Source organism: Erigeron canadensis, chromosome 6, assembly GCF_010389155.1.
Source record: "Erigeron canadensis isolate Cc75 chromosome 6, C_canadensis_v1, whole genome shotgun sequence".
Taxonomy (NCBI): Eukaryota; Viridiplantae; Streptophyta; class Magnoliopsida; order Asterales; family Asteraceae; genus Erigeron; species Erigeron canadensis.
The window spans coordinates 25,629,446-25,651,969 of record NC_057766.1 but is presented as its reverse complement, the minus strand read 5'-3'; the positions used below and the strand labels follow the sequence as shown (position 1 = coordinate 25,651,969).

Below are 22,524 nucleotides of genomic sequence, written 5' to 3'. Positions count from 1 at the left end.
AATAAATGTTTAATTTTTAAAGACATACCACAAATAAAAATCCAAAATACTTTATAAAAAATTAAAAATAACAAATTGACACTCATAAAATAAAATTTCGTCACTAACGCACGAGTATTATACACGTTCTCGAAAAACAAACCCTCCGATTTTCAAAACATTCTCAATCAAAGACAGGACCAAAACGGCCCGGCCCATTCACTTTATCATTCAAAAAATTGAAAAAAATCAAAAAACTCACTCCAAAATCCCATCAACAAAACCACAACTTTTCGCGCCACTTTCATTTCCCTTCCTATTCAACACCGTCGTTCAGCCACCGTTGCTCCGCCGGTGAAAATGACTCCCCGTCACAAACGACCATCAAAACCATTCGTTTCACCACTATCCAACCACCAATCCAAAATCCCCAAACACAACCAAAACGACACCGTATCATCTTCATCATCACTTGAACATCAACAACCGCAATCATCAAAAACCCTAACTACTTCAATAGATAAAATGATTTCAATACTTGCAGATGCTGGATGTACATTAATCAATACTCCTGGTCCCCCTTTCCTTCCGTCTGACCTACATAAGTTACGAAACTATCTACAAACTCGCTTTTCGTCTGATTCCGATCTCCGGTCGCAGTTCCTCGCTGGCTTTTCCGCTTACATCGATACCGAAACTCACCTCCGCAGGTCCATATACATATATATATATATATATATTTATACACACACACACACGCTTATAGTAATTAGTTATATGTAATGAAACTTAATTAAATAGGTGACCTATAGTGCGTAGATATGTAAATAGGTATATGTGTATATATATGTACACACAAATTGAGATTATTTATTATTTTTATTTATTAAATAGTTCATTATCATTTCTGCTACGTGTAATTATGAATAATAATAGTATTCGATTATATTATAATAAAACTTAGATAAATAGGAGATTGTAGGATTTAGCTATATAGCTATGCAGTATAAATTTAGTGAAAATATGAGTTTATTCGTGTAGGGTTTTATTACCTTCGAATCACGATAATTCGAATAACAGAAGAGGTGAGAGCTTAGTTAGGGTGTTATTGTTGGTTCCGGTGATTCAGTTGAGTGTTCAGAACATGTTGCTTGAGAAGCTTCCGGAGTATTTTGATAACGATAATTGTGGAAGTTTGTCTTCGTCGACTCTGCGTTTGGATGAGGACGTGGCTAGGTTGATATTGAATCAGTTTCGTTGGCTTGACTTTTTGGTGGACTGTGAGGCTTTTACGGAGAATTTGTTTCAAGTGTTGTCGATCTGTCCTCCTCATTTGAAGAGAGAGATTATTGGATCGTTGCCTGAGGTTATGGGGGATAGTAATAATAAAACTGTGGTTGATTCACTTGAAAAGGTGTTGCAAGATGATTCTACTGCCACGGTTGCTGTTATTGATTGTTTCTCGAGTCTTAACTTGGATGAACTATTACAAGATAAGGTGGTTTGGTTTATCTATGATTATCTGTGTGTATGTGTATGTGTATGTGTATCTTGTAGGCTGGTAGCTAATAAATGTTTGTATTTGCTTATCTTGAAGGTTATAACAATAGCACTATCATGTATACGGACGATTGAAGCAGAAAAGCTGCCTTATTTACTTAGATTTCTGCTTCTTTCTGCCACACAAACAAACGCCAGAAGAATAATCTCACAGTTCCGTGATCAGTACAAGCTGGTTGGAGTCTTTGATACTCGTTCGACCCAACACAATAAATCTAAGGGAAAATCAGTCATAAATAATGTTGAGGCTTCCGTTCTCGATGCTTTGGGGTCCAGTCTCCGTTTTAAAAATGTACAGTGCTAAAAGAGATTAATGTATTTTTTCAAATTTCAAATGTTATGACTTGCCCAAATAATAGTATCCCGTGTATGTTGATGTTTGCAGATACTATGCCAGGAAATACTAAGAGAACTTCAATACATTGATAAACCCCAGGATCATAAAGTGATTGACATTTGGTTGCTGATTCTTATTTTCAAAAACTGTGAATCCATGCAAAAGAGTGTTGAAAAGCTTTTAAAGAAGAAAATCATTGAAGGCTCAATCCAGGATGTACTGTTTGAGCAATGTATATTTGGTAACAAGGAATTGGTAAAGGTATGGTGTCTACTGTATTTGTACTTGCAAAATTAGAGATCTTAAAATTAGGAAATATATTAAGGCACTATCTTTCCATCCAAGCTCATTTTGTAGCTCTTTTCCAACTCTTAGGATCACTTTTGCTCCTTTTTGCTATTGTCGGAATACTTATTGGCCTGTAAAGAACAGACGGCAAGTAAATTTGGGATTCAGATGTATAAGTACCTATTTGAGGGATTTCCCGATACTTACTCAAGACAGGAAGTAAGCTCATTTAACAGTACTATCTTCATATGTGTGCTATTGTTTCTAAAATAAAAGGAAGTAATTTGTTAGTGGGGATTCACAGGTTTTAGGGGCATTGGTCACTCATGTCGGTTCTGGCATTCCATTTGAAGTCAGTTCAGCTTTAGAGGCTATGGTATTGCTAGCCTCCATGTATTCCCAAGAACTAATTCCGATTTCTTCTCACATAACTGGTATACCATCAATTATCGTACGTAATTGACTCTCAACTTTTGCTCAATAATTGAAGTGTACCTAATATGCGACCTTTTCATAACATGTAGGTATATTAGATTATATGGAAGGGTTTAGCACTGAAAACCTGCATAAGGTTACAAATATGATTTTAACTTTATAAGTCTTGCAATTCTATTTGCATATTCACATGAAATATTATAATGCAGGCATACGATGTTTTCTGTTTTTTATCACGGTCTGCACGGTCTAACACTGAGTCGTTCCGGTCATCTATAGCTAATGAGCTTTTCATGATAGTCAGGAAGCAGGTTTGTTGTTAGCTTGTTGAGATATCTTTAGAATCATTATTTTAAACCTACTATTTAATTAAATATATTTAACATTCATATGAAATATCTGCTTGACTGTCAGGTCAGTAATCCAGAATTTAAGTACAAGAAAATGGGTTTGATTGGAACCTTAAAAATATTGTCTCATCTTGGAAAGACAGATGAAAATTCTGACTCATCTTCATCACAGGTAAGAGTAATGTTAACAACTATGCTTTGTGCTTATTTTTAAGCCTTGTGTCAGAATATTTGAGTAGCTTACATAATTAGAATGGCTGAGGCAAAGATTTATATATTTAACTCATAACCTTTATTTATCATTAGTTTTTTTGATTTTTTGTGTTCATTGTTTGAAATTTATGTGTAGAAGTTGAACTATGAGGAGTCTCTAGAACTTATGAAAACATCCCTGGACTCATGCCAACAGTTACCAATATCATTAATTCTTTTTTATGATGAACTATCTGCAATTCTCAGTTCAAAAACTCTTCATACAGCAATCATGGAACGGTGAGTTATGTGGAGCTAAATTAGTTTTGTGCCTTAAATTGAGGTGTTACTGATAAGAGATATCTTTATCCAGTTTTCTCCCATTTGCATGCTTATCATTATATTAGCTATATATAAGATACTATTCTTATGTGCAGGGTTGGCCAACTTGTTGGAGAGTTTGAATCCGTGTTTTTATCAGATATAGAAGATGGGAAGTTGCCTGTTTCTGATTTGTATTGTGGCCTTGAGGGTGAGTCACCAGGATATCCCTTTTTTCCTCTGTAAAGAATAAGTTTTAATAAACAATTATAATATGTATTAGGTTTCATGCCATCCAGGGGAGCTATGGATGAACCTGGATGGAGATATATCTCCAATTTGCATGAACATATTGTCGCTGGCCTCCTCTTCATCAAGGTAATGCTATTTTCTCGCCTTTATAGTCTTACTTAGCATGTAACTGTAGGAATCAATAAGGACTAAGAACATTCTACTTTAAAAACTTAAGATGAATATTGTTTTTCATTAGTTATTTTTGACTCCTTAATCTTCCAGCTCGTGTTCTAAGTTCTAATCATCTGTTGCTTGGAGGTAATATCTATTATATGACTGTTATATCATCAAATATCCTAGATATATGTCATGTGCCTGAATTAGCACACAAGGATTTTTTCCTATTTCCAAGTAAAACCACAAAAGAACATACTTTGACTAACATTGTCCATTTGCTTCAATTCTATTATGCTTTGTAAAAGTTATAAGATTTATCTATCCTGATGCTTCTGTTCTCTAAGGATAACAAGATTTGGTTATTGCAGCTCAGCATCACTACAAACTCTTCCTGCTAACTTCCGTTTGCTTTCTGTGGTAGGTGCATTTGTAAATGCCCTGGTCTCTATTAACCTTATTTCTGTAGGATTCTCTTGACGTGTTTATTATCTAATTCTTTATCCAGACGGAAAGGTTGGGTAATCAGGGATCTCTTGGCGGAATTGATGCACTTCTTGGCTGTCCTATACATCTTCCTTCTTCTAAGGTTAATTTCTAGACTTTTACTGGCTGTGTACTTTTAGTTCCTTCTCAATAAGTTTTACAGTTGTAAGGTTCTGCAAGCTGAAGTTTCGTGACATAATACTTTGTAGCAAATTACTATATTGATCCATTTTGTGAATTGAATATATTCCACTCTCCAAATATTTCTAGTCTGCTGTTACTTTATTCTATAACTAAAAAAGCTTATACATCTGTCTTATGCTCTTATTTAATTAGACATGCAACACGAATGATCTACTCATAGCCATTTGTCATTGGTTTTGCAGCTTTATTTGGAATCTTGGCAGTCATTAAATAGAAAGCAGAAACATGTTGCCTGCCTTTCTCTTTATCATGCAATTAATTGGATCAGAGAGCTAGTAAGTAATTATCATTATGCTTCATGTCATTGACCAAAGTAATTTATCTTAAAACTGATCATTAATTTATCATACTTGGCTATGCTTCTGACATGGTGGCGAAGTTGTTATGATTATTTTTGTTTGTAGATTACAGAACTCACAAAGCATTAATGTGTGTGTCTGTCTCACAAGAAAACGGTTATTTGAAGTCCTGGTTAATCGTGGCATATGTTGGTATTGGTTGTGTCTTATTATGGTATCTATTTATGTTAAATGGTGTTACGTACAGGAAAAAAAGATAACAAGAATGTTCTTTGGTCATATTGCAAACTAAATATGATAAGACATTATAAATTATATCAAAGCAAAGCGATGGGTTATTATCTGACGACATACTTATATTTCATTATAAATAGCTCAATGCCTTTGGTGCACAAGTTGCTGGAAGACATGACTGCATAAGCCAAGTTACAACCGAGGAGATGGTCACCAAGATCTTGAAACGCTTGAAGAACCTTGTGTAAGTCTATATGAAACCCAACATGTCAACAGAAAGTGTTCATAATTTATGCGAAGTTTTATTATTTGCAGCATTGCCATTTACACTTTTCACTTTTCTGCTCAATAAGTTATGTTTTGAATGGAAAACTCACAACTCTAAACCTTGGCCCAAATTGGAACTTGAAACTACAACCACTTGGTTGATGGGGCAACATAATAATCTTGGATACCACTAGGCCAAAGGTCTTTTGGTCTTCATTAGATAATAAATGAAGCTTTTTACTTGACACTTTTTATATTAGAGGTTTTGACTGATATGCAAATATTTAAGATTTCACTTTATGAGTTATGACATAGAATTTCCGGACCTTAATCATTACCTCCAAAGTCAATCTTGGGGGGTTCATTAATCACAACCAGTATGACTTGTGGCACTATAACATCTTTGCAGCTAAAATATATAACAAGACAAAGAAAGCCATTTGTCTATAGATTCATCTGTATAATGTTTCTTAAACTAACTGTACTATCAAATGATTTGTAATGAATTTCAGTTTAAAAATGAGGCAGAAGTTCAGAAGATAAAACTTTGCTGTTAGCATTATTTTTCTCATAAGTCACGTTTAACCTGTGAAACTTCTTTCATATGAAAGTGATAACCTACTTATCTGAAAATGTGTGGTGTTTACTTTCTACAGATGAGATTTTTTAACACCTGTCAAATTCTCTGGTAGCTGTTCATATCATATACGCTTATATTTCTTTTATTATACTTGAGGTTTTGACTAATCATGTGAGTCTTTTGTTGAAGACTCTGCTATATAATTTATTCATTTGATTTGTCTTGTGGAAATCAATAGTGCCTGGCTGATAGGTTGCCTCAATTGATCATGTACTTATATTCATTTTAGCTGATTAAAAGCTCTTTTTTTGATGCAGATTTCTCGAGAGCTTGTTGAATCATGCTCTTAAAGAATGTCCTATGTCGTTACCCGAGCTTTCCTCAACATCCTCACCAGGCCATCCTACTCGTGTTGAAAAGAACTCAGAGCAGATAAGAACGAATCAGGAATCTCCTCAAAACAGCAAGAGAAAGGATAAAAAGTCCTCAAAATCTCTAAAAAATTCGGGAATCCAAGGAAATAACACCACTCAGCTTACAATTGTTGAAACATGGAAGAAAGCGGGTACCATAAGCCAAGAGGCTGCAAATGAACATTCTACTGCCATGGCCTCTAAAAGTGGTCCATCTGAGTCAGCAACATGTTTTACCAGCAACTCCAGTGAATCGGTAGATACTTGTATTGAGATTTCTGAACCTCCAAAGCTTCTAGAAGCTCAAAGATACAAATTTAGACCTCTTTCGGTCGATTGCTTCTCCATTTTGTCGTATTCAAAGGTCTGTATCTACTCCTATATAGTGATCTTAATGTTCATTTATTGTCATTGCTCGTGACATCTGGGACTTTGTGACATTACGCATTTCGTGTCTGTGGCTAGTTAATCACATAACTAAATAAATCTCTAGAGGTTCTTGTGAATCAATCTCGAGCAGAATATTAATTTGCATCGTGTTCATTGTTTTATAATTGCAGGATCTTGGCTCTTGCTGTGCAGATTCTACTTGTGAGGTAGGTGTTGATACACGGCATCGCTGCATGGTGTTTGGTGGCAATTACGTTCTATTTACTTGTGAATAGCTCGAGTTATGTGTTATATCATTTATAATGGGTAAACCTGGTTAAAAGTAGCTAAATGAAAATGGGCCAAACGGGTCAAGAGTCACCCAAAAGTGTCTAATACATCAACTTCCTAATTACTTTATAAAAAAACCTAGCTTTTTATTGGAGTAACTTGGTTTCGAATCATATATGATAGACTGACAATTTATGATCTTAGAACAACAGTTATCCAACCTGTTTCGACCCATACCGTGTAATATTTATATGTTGACATGTCACTCAATTCATTTGACTCGACTATCTTTCCATTTCTACTGCCTGCTATGCGCTAGCCCATCACTTTTCTGCCGACAAATGTAATGCGGGCATGCGGCTTAATTAGTGTTTTGTATGTGGATTTCATATTCTAGTTACCTGTGTATCTTTATCTTCTGCGGGATCTCCATAGCAAGCTAGAAATTTTTAGTCCTAAACCAACATCACCCAGATCGTTGAGCACTCCTGGTTTAAGTGGAATAACAACAGTTGAATTTGTAAACAAGATTCATACATTGTTTCCGACTCTCAGGAGACACCTCGATTCTGCTACATCATTACTTGAACGTGGTACTACTTCAATACTACTGTAATAAATTTAATATGGTTTAGTAAGGCTTAAAGTTCGTGTTTTATCTTATAAAGAAATACTTTTAGGTTCTGAAGAATGCCAAGAACATTGGAGGGATCAATCTTCCATGGCTGGTAATCCAGAAATTCCTAACATGGTAGTTTCTGTATATTCTGTTTCGAGATTTTACGTGAAAGAGACGCTTTATTGCTTCAGCAAGGTATTTACTCCCCTCCTCCCTTCCTTCTTACTTTTCTTGAAAAATTTTCATCATCAACCATTTTTCTCTTTTGGATCCGGTACAGATGTTAACCTGCCCAGATCTTATACTGTCAAGACAATCTGTTCTCTTGGATCTGCTCAAGTCTTTTCAGCCCAAAAAAGTCTCTGATATTGGGGGTATGCAGTCTCTATCATCAACAGGAGACATAGATTCCTTATATGGAGGTGTTTATGCATTTCTGGAAGGAGTTTTGGATGTAGGTAATGTTTCTCTTAGAGATGGAAATTTACTTACCTACATACAAGTTAATTTGGGTTATCTTTCTCCTAGCTGGCCAAGTGGTAAAAAGAAAAGCTAAAGCGGAAATGTTCTAAATGTGCGGAAGTCCCCGGAACTATATATCTACTGCATAATACATAAAGTCATTGTATTTAAATAATTAGAATCTGACTCACTATTATCCTATGCAAAAATATAAAAGCTTTGGATAAAAAGTGTCCCGCATCAGACCATTTATCACCTTCAGTTTCTCGTTGTTTGTTCTCCTTTCAGTAGCTAATATTAGGGTTGAAGGTTTTCATTGCTGGGTAATCTCTTTTGCAGCACTCTGTTCCTCATTTATGCTTGCTTCTGAAGTGGTACTGACATTGGAGTCGGTGGTTACATCTCTCCAAAAAGCTCTTGACAAGCCTCTGGAGGGAATTGGTAAACATAAACTGACTGTAATTCAAGAACTCCTTGTCACTTTGCATCACAAACTCAGCTCTTCTGCTCATAAAGTATTGAGTCATGATTGGGATAAAGACACAGAAAGTGGCTGGAAGGGGAAAGTAAATCTCTATGTTTTCCATAAAGTTAAATTATTACCCCATCTGGTTTTAAATTTACTTGTTTGTTTAACTTTCAATGGTCCTACTTCTGCTGTATCTTTCAGGGGGATATGGTGCAGAAGATTGTTCACATTTACTTGGAAAATTCTGCGACCACTTCTGAATCACTGGATGAACTTGCATGCTCGATTTTGCCTATGGTGAGTATTTACACGTGTTCTACAATTTACTACAAGAATTGAATTTTTGTTTTAAAAAACTGCTAAATGGTCAAAAGCTAGACTGAACATTATTTTAGTACATATTACATATCATCAACCCACTGTTTAACCTCCGTATAGTCCAAGTTATTATTTTTTATGGGCCAGAATGGTTAATAGATGATATTGAAATAAGCTATGGACAACAGTTTCAAAATTCCTAACCTGATAATTACTTAGTTTCACATATTTTCCACTGCTTATAGAATGGGATTGTTGTCACAAGCTCTAAATTAACTAAGTTGTGCACATTAGCAATATTGCACTCCATTTTGCCAATTGTTAAAATCATATCTGTCTGTAATTCTTTTGGGTGTCAGGTACCTTCTATAGGCAGATCAAATGAGGAATATAACCATGGTTTTCCGACTCTTTGTTCCTCAACCTTTTTAGTGTGGTACAGAGAGCTGGTAGGCATCTTTTTATGTCTTTATCCATTTACGTTTCAAATGCTTCTCATCGGGATTGCTAATATTAGATCACTTTTAATTCGCAGCATGAGCAAAACCTCATTATACTTGGCAAGCTGGTAATACATCTTTTATTTTTACCTTTTATCATATCAAAATTCATATCCAAGAAGTTGTAACATTTAACAGTGTTTCATGTTACATTAGATTAAAGAAGCTGTTCAATTATACAAATCAAGGGCTACTCCTCAACCAAGTGAGGTGAAAATGCTTATGGAGAAGCTCCACCAATCTGTAAATGTAGTTGTATCCTTGATAAATATTTGCAGGACTCATGACAAGGTACCTATAAAGCCGGACTCATTTCATTCCACTACATCAGGTTATGCAACTTTGATGTGAAAATTTATTGTAGGTTACCATTCACACAATGGCCGTCAAGTATGGTGGGAAGTTTGTTGACTGTTTCCTAAAAGGTATGTACTTTATACGTTTTTGTGACTTATGTTTCATGTTACTGAATTTTTGAGTCTTTTGCAGTGTTTGAGTTTTTAGAAGCACATTTTCAGGGCCACAATCAGCTTATCATTCAACTGGTAAGACACTCTTTTTTCTTGTACTTTATGGTTTGTAATTTCAATTGGTTAGTATTATTCAAGGGTTTTGGACATGTGGTTATTGATTATTCTGACTTGAAGTTGTAATAATCAGTTATAAGTGTTTGGAGAAAGTTATTATGATATTGATTCACCTGATTAAATATCAGTTTTATACATCTTGGCTGATTATTTAAGAAATACTAAATTTACTTAGTTACTTTACAACTATATTTAAGCAAAATGAAACACACATCCAAATACTTTCTTATTTTAATGCTTATTTCGCCTTTTCAGTTTAAGGACTTCCAGATGGGAACAAGAACAATACAAACATTATGTTCAGAAGCAAAGGTATGTTTGCAGTTTCAGTGTTTCGTAAGTTGTCATTGATTATCAATTATATTCACTCCTTGATTATTTATAGAGGTCTTTCCAATGTTTTATTCATTTCGTATGCTGACAGGGCTTGAAACAAACCAGTATCACTAGTAAAATTCCTGCCACCAAGAGATCTTTAGAACGCTTTCTATTTCGTGTTAAGGCTCTTCTCCACTCTTCATCAAGTGGATGCACCTTCCGACTTGGTATGTATAATGCAACTCCCGATTTAATTCTTAATGCAAGCTTTGATCACATGTTTAACTGTTTGATTTTAATTTGGGATATTTTCCTTTTTCATGTAGATTTTTACTTTAATGCTTACTTTGTTATTATATTCTTGAGAGTCATAAGCTATTTATATTGTCTATGAAGGTTTGTTGGGGTTGATAATATAAACGCAAAACAGAAAAAAAGTGATCACTGAAATTTTATGCTTTTGCCAATGAATAAAGGACATGGACAGTGTGTGGTTTCCCCCACTCTTAATCCTTTGTGAGAAAACTAGTTCTCATTGACGCTGGAACATATGATATCTTAGGTTACCTTTTAGGATACTACATCTATGGGTTGGCGGTATAATTTGCCTTTGAACTTACTTTTTGGAGCATAGTTCTACACCTAGCTTATGGCTTGATGCGGGCCTAGTATGGGATGGGTTCATTTCAATTCGTATCAGAGCCAGCCCTACTACCTTTCCAGGTTCCAACACTTGGAGTGGTTGCCTATGGAGTGGTGGCTCGGATCCAAAGAAAGAAAGGTGGCAACCGTGACCAATGACGACGTTGGCTCTTCAAAGTGTGGGGTGTTGTTACGACCCCACATTGGCTAAGTATGGGGTTAGTGTCTTACATGTGTCCCCTCCTTTGAGCTGTAGTTAGTCAAACTGTTTATATGTAACCTAACTTCTATGTAATGTATACAAGCTCCCGAATTTCATGTATGAAGTGCTATCAAGTCAACTAGGCCATAAATCCTGTACTCTTTTACGCTATCCATCTTATTTGGTAATATATGTTTTAACAGGCAACTTGAAGCACAAAAACTTGATAGGACAAGTAGTGAGCTCTCAGGCATATATAGATGATCAACATGAAGATAATACCGAAGACTTTGTTGGCACTGCTGAGGATGAAACAATGAGAAATTCAGAGATTGAGGATGAGATGGTGAGAAATTCAGAGCCTGAGGATGAAATGGTGGGAAATCTGGATGATGACGGAGAAACAGAATAAAACAATGAATTGTCAAAGCCCAAATATTTGCTGATAAAACTGAAGCTCTCATGGATATGAAACATCCATTCGATGATCCAGGAGGGTGACGAGTCTATAGCCTTGTACATATTTCTGGTTGATATTAATTTTTAGTATTACAATACTTCATATGTATAGTTTCATAAGAGAATATTGCCTTCTGATCTTGATAATTTCTTCTCTTAACTATAACAATTTTTGCTTTGTAATAGCTACATCTATACCGTATGGTTATTTAAATCTTTTATGAAATATGCTGTCGTCGTATGTTGCACACTTGCACATTCTCTCAACAAACGACCATCCGTTCTTATTTTGTCCCAGAATTCACATGCCTATCTATCCCCCTACCTAATAAAAACAACGGTTTGCTTATTATGCTCCAAGCCTCCAGCCAGTCCTGCTCCAAGCCTCCAGCCAGTCCGGCTTGACTGCATTGCAAACTACGAATCTGCTGTTGTCCTGTGTCATTGAGAACGTGCTTACTACCACGGTGTGTAGGGGGAGGTGGTTGAAGGAAATGCGGGGTATATGTTTTCTTTGATGGTGAAGGTTCGGAAGGTAGTGATGTTGCATTTGTTGAAGTTATTCTAAAGTGTTGTTGCTGTGTTAAGTTTGGGGGTTGAGAGAACACTGTGGGTTGCTAAAATGGTTATGGGCCGGTACTACCATTTTCATATACGGAAAATTGTTGTTACGAATGACGATGATGAATTTTCAGCATTGTGTAAATTACTTATCATCTTAACCTTTTTTTTTTTTTTATCTTCATGAATATAATTAATCATTCATTTTGATTCTAAGGTTAAACCTTTTCATGTTGTTGTCGACAATATAACTTCATCAAATGTTACAGAACCAAAATAAGGGGTACAATCTCATTGTATTTTAGTGTCTATACACATAAACAAATTCTTTCCGTGAAAAAAAAAATACCCCGATTAGATTAAATCACATACATTTAAGTAAAATATACGTATTCTTCAAATAACTTAAAATGGAAAACTATCATATGTTTACTTGTTCAATGATTAGAATGATAAATATTTATAATAATGGTGATGACCGTGAAAACCACTAAAAAACCATCTCTAAGGGCTTAGCCCATAGAATTAAGGGCTACGCTCATACCGTAACAACCGTCACCATCTCTTAGATCGTCGCCTATCAAATCCACACCATTCCCATATACGTCGGGTGACAGATCCTTTAAAACGGATAAGGGCAACACCCGTACTGTATCGATACGTTTTCAACACGAAACCCATATGATTGTTTACAATTTTTTTTAATAGGTTTTTGTTAAAAGAAAATAAAAAGGTAAAAAAACATTCAAAATATAATAATTAAAAAACCACACCAAAAAGGAGAAAGGGAAAAGAAAACTAGTGATTCCTATGGTTCTCTCCTATATTTTGATTCTCACATTAACCCTACCGTTTTAATATTAATAGCTTAATGGGAGATTGAATTAAATTTGGATAGAATTTCTTAAGCACATTTTCACATTAAAATACTAACACTTGGTATTTACAATCTAATATTTAATCAGAAACCATTACTTATAAGCATAGCTATACAATTTTTTTGAATGACCAAATTATACATCAACATCGAATCAAAATCACACAAGATCTAATTTCAACTTTAAAAAAAAAAAAAAAAACTTGAGTTAAAAACCATATGGGAGGGAGCCTGTGAGGAAAAGATGTAAAAGCCCATCAAGAATACGAAGAAAGCCCAACAGCCCAAATATACCAATACCTAGATATAAAATGAGTCTACCATAAAAACCCTAATAATATCTATATCATATCATCCTTCCTGTATCTATATATCTTATCAAACCTTCTTGGCGGCCGCATTCTCTGTATCTGAAGAAACAAGAAGAAGAAGAAGATGAAGGTAATTTATTTCCTCTCTTTTTACAAACTCTAATTTTCATAAAACACATAAAATGCATAATAATAATAATAATAATAATAATATGCTTAAAATGTTTTTTTTTTTTTTATTGTAGTTCAACATTGCAAATCCAACAACTGGATGCCAGAAAAAGCTCGAAATTGATGACGACCAAAAGCTGTTAGTTCTCCTTTTCTTTTGCTTTCTCTCTTCTCCTGTATTTCTATACTTATATATATCTGTGTGTGTTTGTTGTATATGTATATGCATAATTATTTATATAAATAATATTATGCTGATAGTTTAAAAAATGTGATTGTTGAATGTTGTTAGGTTCAGTAAACTTTACATATATCAAAATAATAATTCCTATAGATTTGAATCCTAGAAAGCTTAATAGATAACAACACATTTTGATGAAAAAAATTATGAAGTGTCACTTAGACATTTATATGGCTAAGATGTTATTAAGTAGGAAAATTGTTTCATTTGTATATTAAAATTTAATATTTTGATAACCTGAAAGCCTCCAAGTTGATATCTTTCAACTTTTTTTTGGATGTTTATAGCTTGTTAGTTGCAAGATACTTCTGGGTATTTTTAGGTTTCATTTTTTTTCTTTCTGTTAAGCATATATGTTTTTGTTGGACGCTATTTGAAAGTTGACTTGACTGTGCTTTAATTAACTTAATTTGTACAGCCGAGCTTTTTACGACAAGAGGATTTCTCAGGAAGTCAGTGGAGATGCACTTGGAGAGGTAAAGTTATTTTTTAGTCGATTTTTGTACATTTTTTTGGCTCTATTGAATTCTTATCTTAAATGGTGACATTAGAAGTATATTTCTTGCTGTGGATAACAGGAGTTCAAGGGGTACGTGTTCAAGATTATGGGAGGATGTGACAAGCAAGGTTTCCCAATGAAGCAGGGAGTGTTGACTCCAGGACGTGTTCGTCTTCTACTTGTTCGAGGTTGGTTTATAACAATATCGAGTATGGCTTTACATAAATAGCTGTTTTTTTTCACTTAACTGATTGAATTTTTGTGACTTCAATTCTCAGGTACTCCTTGCTTCAGGGGATTTGGTAGGCGTAATGGTGAGCGTAGAAGGAAGTCTGTTCGTGGATGCATTGTCAGCCAGGATCTTTCTGTCTTGAACTTGGTCATTGTGAAGAAGGGTGACAATGATCTACCTGGACTAACTGATATTGAGAAGCCAAGGATGAGAGGTCCCAAAAGAGCTTCAAAGATCCGCAAGCTGTTCAACCTTGGTAAAGATGATGACGTTAGGAAGTACGTCAACACCTACAGACGCACTTTCACCAACAAGGCTGGTTAGTACCTAACTATCTTTCATATTAGTCTTGTATGATCATGTGATTTCAGATACACTTTATAGTATTAGAATGTAAATTTCTGTATGGCATTTGGCTGCAATCGGTTTGAGCTGATGCTTTCATCTTTTCGGGTACATATTGTCCAAGGATACAGGCCTGGCAGTCTGTCACGCTTGTTTGGTTGACCCACACATTAAGTTTTTTTTGTTAGTATTATCCTAGTTTTTTTTATGGAAACAATATTGGAGTTTTCATACGGTTCTATTTGGTTTATTGATCTAAACCTGTTTGAGGTTACAACCAGCTGAGATGCCAATATAATAACATGTTGAGTTTGCAAATTTATTTGATTGCGACTAACTAATTGGAATGATGTGGTACTTCCTTACAGGGAAGGAAGTGAGCAAGGCTCCCAAGATCCAAAGGTTGGTGACACCACTGACTCTGCAAAGGAAGAGGGCTAGAATTGCTGACAAGAAGAAGAGGATTGCAAAGGCCAAATCAGAGGCTGCAGAATACCAGAAGCTTCTTGCAAGTCGATTGAAGGAGCAAAGAGAAAAGCGTAGCGAGAGCTTAGCCAAGAAGAGGTCCAGGCTTTCAGGTGTTTCAAAGCCATCCGTTACTGCTTAAGTTACTAGGTATGGACTCGGTTTTGGGGTGTTAAATCTTTGATGGTTTTGCTTATATTGAACAATGAGACCTTAGTTTTGTTTACCTTATCTATTATGAGTTCTTATGACTGATTGTTGAATCAAATTAAGCTATGTTATTTACTTAAGTGCTGTGTATTTTTTATGCTTTGCTTATTTGTTATCTGTGTTATGCATTATGCCAGTAGTTTTATCACATCAAAATTATCATAATTATGAACTACTATCGTAGTATCATAGTTGAACAGAACCTTTCATACTCTAAGTGTGGATATGGTTCCTGGTTGATATTGGATTTTTGAACGGCTTTCAGTGTTTTGTTTGGTATGTTATGACACTAATGTATAAGTGCATCTAGAAGCCTACAAATTTACACCACAAATAGAACTGATTTATGATCGAGTTAAGTGGAAAAGTGAATCAAATAAACGAACTATTTAAAGAACAAATGGGTTCCACTGCCCAAATTATTACTGATTATGTCCAGATTGCAATAGAACTATTCTACACAAATAATCCAAGTTAAATTTTCTCACCAAAGACAGGGTTTTACTTCACCCTAATTGTTTGGCGTATCTATTATTAGAAGTGGCTTTTAATTAAGAATGAAAATTACAAACAATTTCTTAATTACAGAGTATATGAATTATTAAATAATGTTTTCTTTATATTTATTATCTTCAGTGAACATGAACTATGGCTAGCTCGTCAAATACGTTTATATAAATGAAAATTTAAGTTTTAAAGAAACTCCCAACTCCAAATACCTGCTACTTTTAGCTCTGCTGATTGCTGAACGTAATCATATGTGATTTATCTACATAATTATTAAACTTATTTAAGATCACCATACATTCCCATCTGTTTTAAATTACGATTAATGCTATGTTTTTTGTCAAGACAGTTTCATGAATGAACCTTTTGGTGATTCCATTCAACCATCTCAAAGCTTCTTTTGAAGATTAGAGATTGTTTTACTCCTAAAATTCAAACCAAAGGCTTGACACATTCTTTAGTGTCAAAATAACGAAATTGCACTAAAAAAAGAACGTTTGAGAGATGTTTCCTTGTCACTTTTCAGGGTACACTAAAGTCAAGCAAACCAACTACGCACTTCAAAAGCGAAATGTGTGTGAAAAAATGAGACACGACATCTCTTTCTTATGTATCATTCATACATTTGTCATCATCTTGAAACGGTTATTATGCTTATGTAAGTATTTGGTCTATGTGCCTTTTGTTCTAGGGAATGACTTAATACTACATTAGGGTTGTTCACTTGTATGGTGTCAATACAACGTAGCAGTTAAGTAGTATTCATTATTTGATCTGCTAAACTACTCGAATGTCTAGAATGAAATCCAGATCTTTCAAAATACCTCAAATTATCCCTGTATTCACAAATATGAGGAGTGAAACTCAAACCTTAATATAAAATCATTGTATAAACCTAAACAATAAGCCATTAACCGTTCGGCTCGTTGTATACTATGATAATGGAATTATGGAAATGGTACAGTAGTACCATTATTGTCTTATAGACGGACGTTAGCAAGAACTTTTTGACATTGATATATCAAAAGAATTGGAGATTTTACATCAATATCCAAAATGGTACTAAAAAAAAACGACCTAATTCATAGAGTCGTAGACCAATTAATGGTTTTGTAATGATGTTTTCTTATACCCTTCATAGACCAAATGATATCGGACCATGTTAGGTCATCTTCACTTTATGCTTATGACATATGTGTACATTGATTTCTCTTAATTCAATTTTATTTTTTAATTTTCTCATGTGCCATATTAACGCGTTTAAATCGATCTTTATCAGTATTCGACTCTCCCATCTTTTCTTTCACTCTGTATCTCATGTTACAAATATATGACGCGAAGTCGTGATTATAAGATCATATAGATATCACAAGCAAACGAGTATTAATCTAATTTTGAGTGGATTGAACTATAGATTTTAATGAATGATAATTAATCTTCATATTAAGAACTTTAGAAAATCATTAATTTTATAAGATGAAAACAGATGCTACAAATTATCCATTCTCATGGTAATAATCATTCTATGGTAAAGTTTACGCTTAGAGACTCACTCGATCTTTTTCTATCTTCCCATCCCTCGCCGACCACCACGCTAACAGCTGGTGGCTGGCCGTTAACCACCCTACAATTCTTCCTAATCTCCCCGGGTCGACCTGATTGCAAATCCCCCATTTTTATCATCCCATCCACAAAATCCCTAAAAAATTCGGCTTCATCTTCACTATACCTTTGGACATATTTTCTAGTTTTCGGATAAGTAAACAAAGTCTCATCAGAATTCAAAAAGCCTCTTCCATCCACCAAATTTTTAAAATATTGGTTGTCAAAGACACGAGGCGTGAAGTCCAAATCCCCGGTCACATTACCATCACCACCAAGAGGGCAAAGTTTGTTTAGCATTTTCTTATAGTTAGGCTCGATGGCGGGGTCAGGGCGCCCGGTTCCTGATTGGTTGTATAGCCTAAACACAATGGAGAAACAACGTCCCTTGCCAATTGAATGAGAACCCGAAAGAGCTACTAAATCTTTGACCGTGAGGTCGTATTTAGCAAAAAGATCGATGAGCATACTTGCATTAGCTCTTGGACTCGGCATTATGTCATCTGCATCCTTTTGGCTTGCGAAAAGGCTGTCTTTTCTTCCTAATTTTACTTCCCAGTCCGGACCTCCACTCTATTTAAAACAAACAACCCCCAAAAAAATCAGAAATAGTTGGCATGAATAATTTAACTATACAAAAAAAGGATTATCTAAGAAGATTTTTGAACATACTCCTTTTTTCAGTTTCATTGTACTTGATACAATTCAAATTACATGTCTTACTTATATATTGATGGTAATTTAAGTAATTAATGCATTGTATCTTGGTCACATTATTGATTGTACGTACGCCAGCAAGTTTAATGTTTTGTCTATTAGCACAAGCTTTTGTCTCATGTTATTGTCAATTTGTCATGAGACATTGTAAGATGTTGTTGGTTTTATATTTTGAAAATTATTATTACAATTGTTAAAATCCAGAAAACAAATTATATATTACTAAAGGTGTACAAAATAAATCACAGAAATATAAGGTTGTCTCCAATGCTAAGGACGTCCTTAGGCATCCTTGAACTGTCACATCATATCCTTACAAATCCTTATACATCCTTATAAATATTTCAAATCCTATAATTTTATTTCCAACCATAAAAACATCCTTACATATTTCTACATATCCTTTTACCTTAACTAAAAACAAAAATACATTAGGTCAGGACAAGTAAGCCCTTAGGTAATGACATCCTTCAAAAAAATCTTTATTTTTTAACAAACTTCAACGACAAATGATATACAAAAATACTCGCATCAGAGATAACATAGAAATAGAGAGTCTTATAGGTTGTGGTGGGCCATAATCAACATTCGTCTCTATGTGAGTTCACGACTACGATGCATAATTTTTATACTTTGATGCACCCTAATTAAATACACTTACTATATCAGAACCAACTCTACAAATCAAACATAGATATGAGTAACAAAAAGAACAAAAATGTATAGTTACCAGTGCGACAGCGTCTCTAGATGCCATGATAATGATATCCGCGCAAGAAACAGTCATAGGGCAGGCCGTCTCGAGTGCTTCTTTGATTTCATCGACAACCTCGTACGATCGCAACGAATCTATGTTGGACAAAGATAGCTTCTCTCCCAGCATGGTTGGAGTATCATCCAACAACATTGATCCATCACATCCCTGTTATAACTAACTCACTCATTAATTTATTACTGTGTATATATAATAACTAATAAACTATATTAATTTCGAACATAAAAATAAATTCAGAAATGTTTTCCGATACTCCTCGTTATGTGACAAAAATAGTACATAATTATTCATGTTGATCCATCAACAAAAAAATTTGTATGGACTTGTGTTAAAGTATAAAGTAGTAACAAAACAAATATTGGACCAATAAGTTGTAGCCCAATGGTATAATTAAGTTGTCTTTTGTACCAATGAAGTTGCAGACGTAATGTTTATTATAATATTCTTAGTTAATTTGATCGATTAAAAATAATAACAAAACATTAGTTTATGTAAGAAGGACATCAAAGTCTATACACCTTTACTACTAAATATTTAATGGGTACTTAGAAAATGAATTTGATTCATATTTTATATATTCGAAAATGATGAGCGCTGCAAAGAGTCTAACTGGATGCTGTTATATTGTTTTTAATTTAGAAAAAAAAGATTGTTTGAAAACTTTTTTACTTCATTAAAAATAGATATGAGAACAACATCATTTAGCATAAGTATTTACATATTGAAAACTACTTTTGAACAAAAAATGAAAAATGAAGAAATCCTTACGTACGTTAACAAAACAATCATGAAACTGAAACCTCATGACAGAAGCACCACTTCTTGGTTCTCTGATCATGGCTTTTCTCATAACATCTCTAACAATATACTCTGCGTTCGGGCAAGTTTCGGCATAATATCCGGGCCGGAGTGGTGACGATGCGGCCATGATTGCGGTAAGTTGATAGAAGAAGATTATAGGCAGACAAAAAGAAGGGAGATACATTGTTTAGAAAGAAAAATAAAGAGGTTTATGGGGGTGTGGTTTTATATAAGTGTGGTTATACCTTTATAATGAATAAATGAAATGAAAAGAGAAGTATGTTTTATATATGACTTGTGGTTCAATGTATAGGTGAAAGTAGGGGATAAGGTTTGTACAACATCCAATTTGTAATTTTGCGTTAGAATAGAAGTAAAGATTGCTAAAATAGTATACTTTAAAAACATAACATTATTACAATGTTTTGATTTATGAAAAATGAAATAGCTCAACACAAGTGTTAGCAAATTTCTTATCAGCTAGAGAGTGTTTGTTGTTGTGCTTTAAATTTAGATAATACAAATAATGACAAAAAATGTTTGACAAACTAATTAATTATCTGCGTTTTCAAAGATATAAAACGTGGTTTTAAAAAAGAAAGGTTGAGACATGTATTTCTAAACACAGTTTTTAAGCGTAAATCTATTGCAATCCTAAACACCTTTAAATAACGAAAAAATGATCCGTACTGCAGACTTTACCTAAGCTTAGGTACTGCCACTTTAAAAAATGTTACAAATTAGGCCTTTAAATTTAATAAACATACATAGCCTCCCTTGAATTTTACAAAAACTCCACTGAATTTTACATAATTACCCCTGATTTACCTAAGATATATACGACATGTTTTACCTAATCTTTCCCTTTAAATAAATTGTTTGATAATTTTTCGAGAAAACCACTACTTTTATCTGTTTGTTACATTAATAGTATTTTATTAGGTGAAGCATTATTTACTATGTCCAAGAATTATATTGGAACTATATGGTATTACATCTTATTATCATAAATTCATTATTTTGAATAAAAAATTATTTAATGATAAAATTATTTAAGGTAACATGTCATTTTAAATTGATATTGATATGAAAAAATTCTTAAAAGTGAAAAGTTAAAGTAACATACACATAATGTGCATCTAACATTACGTTTGACATATAGTTCTTACAATTTTCAATCTAAAATTAAAATTGTTAAAGTTTGTAGAGTTAAACCATTAAAATATTTTTTAATATAATTAAGAATCCATCAACAAATAGAATAAAGGACTCAATATCCCCGTTCATAATTTTCAACTTTAAAGATCTACTCTTGTATAAATCAACCATCTACATTTCAAGGAATATTATATTCTTAAGCGTTATTTACTGAAATGGTATCTAGACTATCCACCATATTACTGGTTTCATGCCTAAAACTTTAAAATTACTCTCATCATACCCCAACTTATCAATTTTTCACTCGGACGATACCTGACTTGACGGACGTCAGTTTGGCCGTTAAGTTGGGGTATGACTACCGTAAATTTTAAAGTTTTAGGTATGAAAATAGTAATATGATGGATAGTCCAGATATTATTTATGTAACTATTATTTATTATTATTATTATTATTATTATTATTATTATTATTATTATTATTATGGTTGTTTTTTTTTTAATTACACAAAGTACATTGATATTTTTTTTTTGTAAATAGTTATATTTATTTTATAAAAGAATACTTTGTTTTTATAAAAAAATTATTGTAAATATTTAATTTTTTATTAAAAACTATTAATATTTCAAAAACTATTATTTATAAAATTTATTATTTAATAAAATAATATTTTCTTTTATAAAAGATCATTTTTAGTACAAAGTTTTTATTTTTATAAAAAATATTTTTCAATATTCTTTTTTAAAGGGGTGAACCGGAAAGAATATCACAATTTCTTGTATTGCATTAGTACCTTTACAATTACTATGTAAGGTTTGAATCAGCTCAAAACAGATTTAATTAACTCCATGTGGTGGTATCCATTCAAGACAGATTTAATCAACTCCATGTGGTGGTATCCATTCAAGACTTCACATTCATTTATCAATGCTTTACATGAAATTAATGTACTGCTTCCGATTTACTTATTTTTTTTAAATAAAATATAACTAAATATGAAATAAATAAAATCATCATGGATCTATAATTTGATTGATTAATAGTTTTTAATAAAAAAACTAAATATTTACAATATTTTTTATAAAAATAAAGTATTTTTTTATAAAATAAAAGTAAATATTTACAAAAAATATCAATGTACTTTTTAAAATTATTTATTCCTAAATAATACTTTGTGTAATTAAAACAACAACAACAACAACCATAATAATAATAATAATAATAATAATGATAATAATAATAATAATAATAACAGTAAAAACATCACTTCCATTAGAAATTAATAGGATTTACAAGAAATAATAATAATAATAATAATAATAATAATAATGATAATAATAATAATAATAATAATAATAAAAATAATGGTTAATTACATAAATGACACCTGGACTATTCATTATATTACTGGTTTCATACCTAAACTTTAAAATTTACCGTAGTCATACCCCAACTCAACGGCC

The 22,524-nt window shown here is 33.2% G+C and overlaps 3 protein-coding genes across 3 annotated transcripts; 2 read left to right on the top strand and 1 right to left on the bottom strand.

Moving 5' to 3' along the window:
* The first annotated feature begins 271 nt into the window (after positions 1-271).
* On the top strand, positions 272-11,815 carry LOC122605499 (Fanconi anemia group D2 protein homolog). The gene is made up of 31 exons (XM_043778453.1): positions 272-689; positions 1,021-1,477; positions 1,577-1,831; positions 1,925-2,137; positions 2,252-2,383; positions 2,469-2,598; positions 2,689-2,735; positions 2,809-2,910; positions 3,014-3,121; positions 3,299-3,441; positions 3,579-3,673; positions 3,762-3,840; positions 4,242-4,290; positions 4,379-4,459; positions 4,743-4,835; positions 5,234-5,337; positions 6,258-6,717; positions 6,914-6,949; positions 7,411-7,603; positions 7,682-7,827; positions 7,913-8,090; positions 8,434-8,660; positions 8,765-8,860; positions 9,241-9,330; positions 9,417-9,449; positions 9,538-9,672; positions 9,746-9,806; positions 9,871-9,926; positions 10,224-10,280; positions 10,393-10,513; positions 11,334-11,815. The coding sequence occupies exons 1-31, from the start codon at positions 340-342 to the stop codon at positions 11,540-11,542; spliced, it is 4,536 nt and encodes a 1,511-aa protein (XP_043634388.1). The 5' UTR covers positions 272-339; the 3' UTR covers positions 11,543-11,815.
* Positions 11,816-13,357: 1,542 nt separating this feature from the next.
* LOC122605182 (40S ribosomal protein S6-like) lies at positions 13,358-15,581 on the top strand. The gene is made up of 6 exons (XM_043778079.1): positions 13,358-13,468; positions 13,584-13,648; positions 14,169-14,226; positions 14,329-14,437; positions 14,528-14,800; positions 15,195-15,581. Exons 1-6 carry the CDS (start codon positions 13,463-13,465, stop codon positions 15,431-15,433), a joined length of 750 nt encoding a protein of 249 aa, XP_043634014.1. The 5' UTR covers positions 13,358-13,462; the 3' UTR covers positions 15,434-15,581.
* Positions 15,582-17,423: 1,842 nt separating this feature from the next.
* Positions 17,424-20,155, bottom strand: LOC122604575 (peroxidase 17). Its single transcript, XM_043777458.1, has 3 exons — positions 19,875-20,155; positions 19,058-19,249; positions 17,424-18,183 (listed from the first exon to the last, which is right to left on the bottom strand). Exons 1-3 carry the CDS (start codon positions 20,085-20,087, stop codon positions 17,527-17,529), a joined length of 1,062 nt encoding a protein of 353 aa, XP_043633393.1. The 5' UTR covers positions 20,088-20,155; the 3' UTR covers positions 17,424-17,526.
* Positions 20,156-22,524: the final 2,369 nt, after the last annotated feature.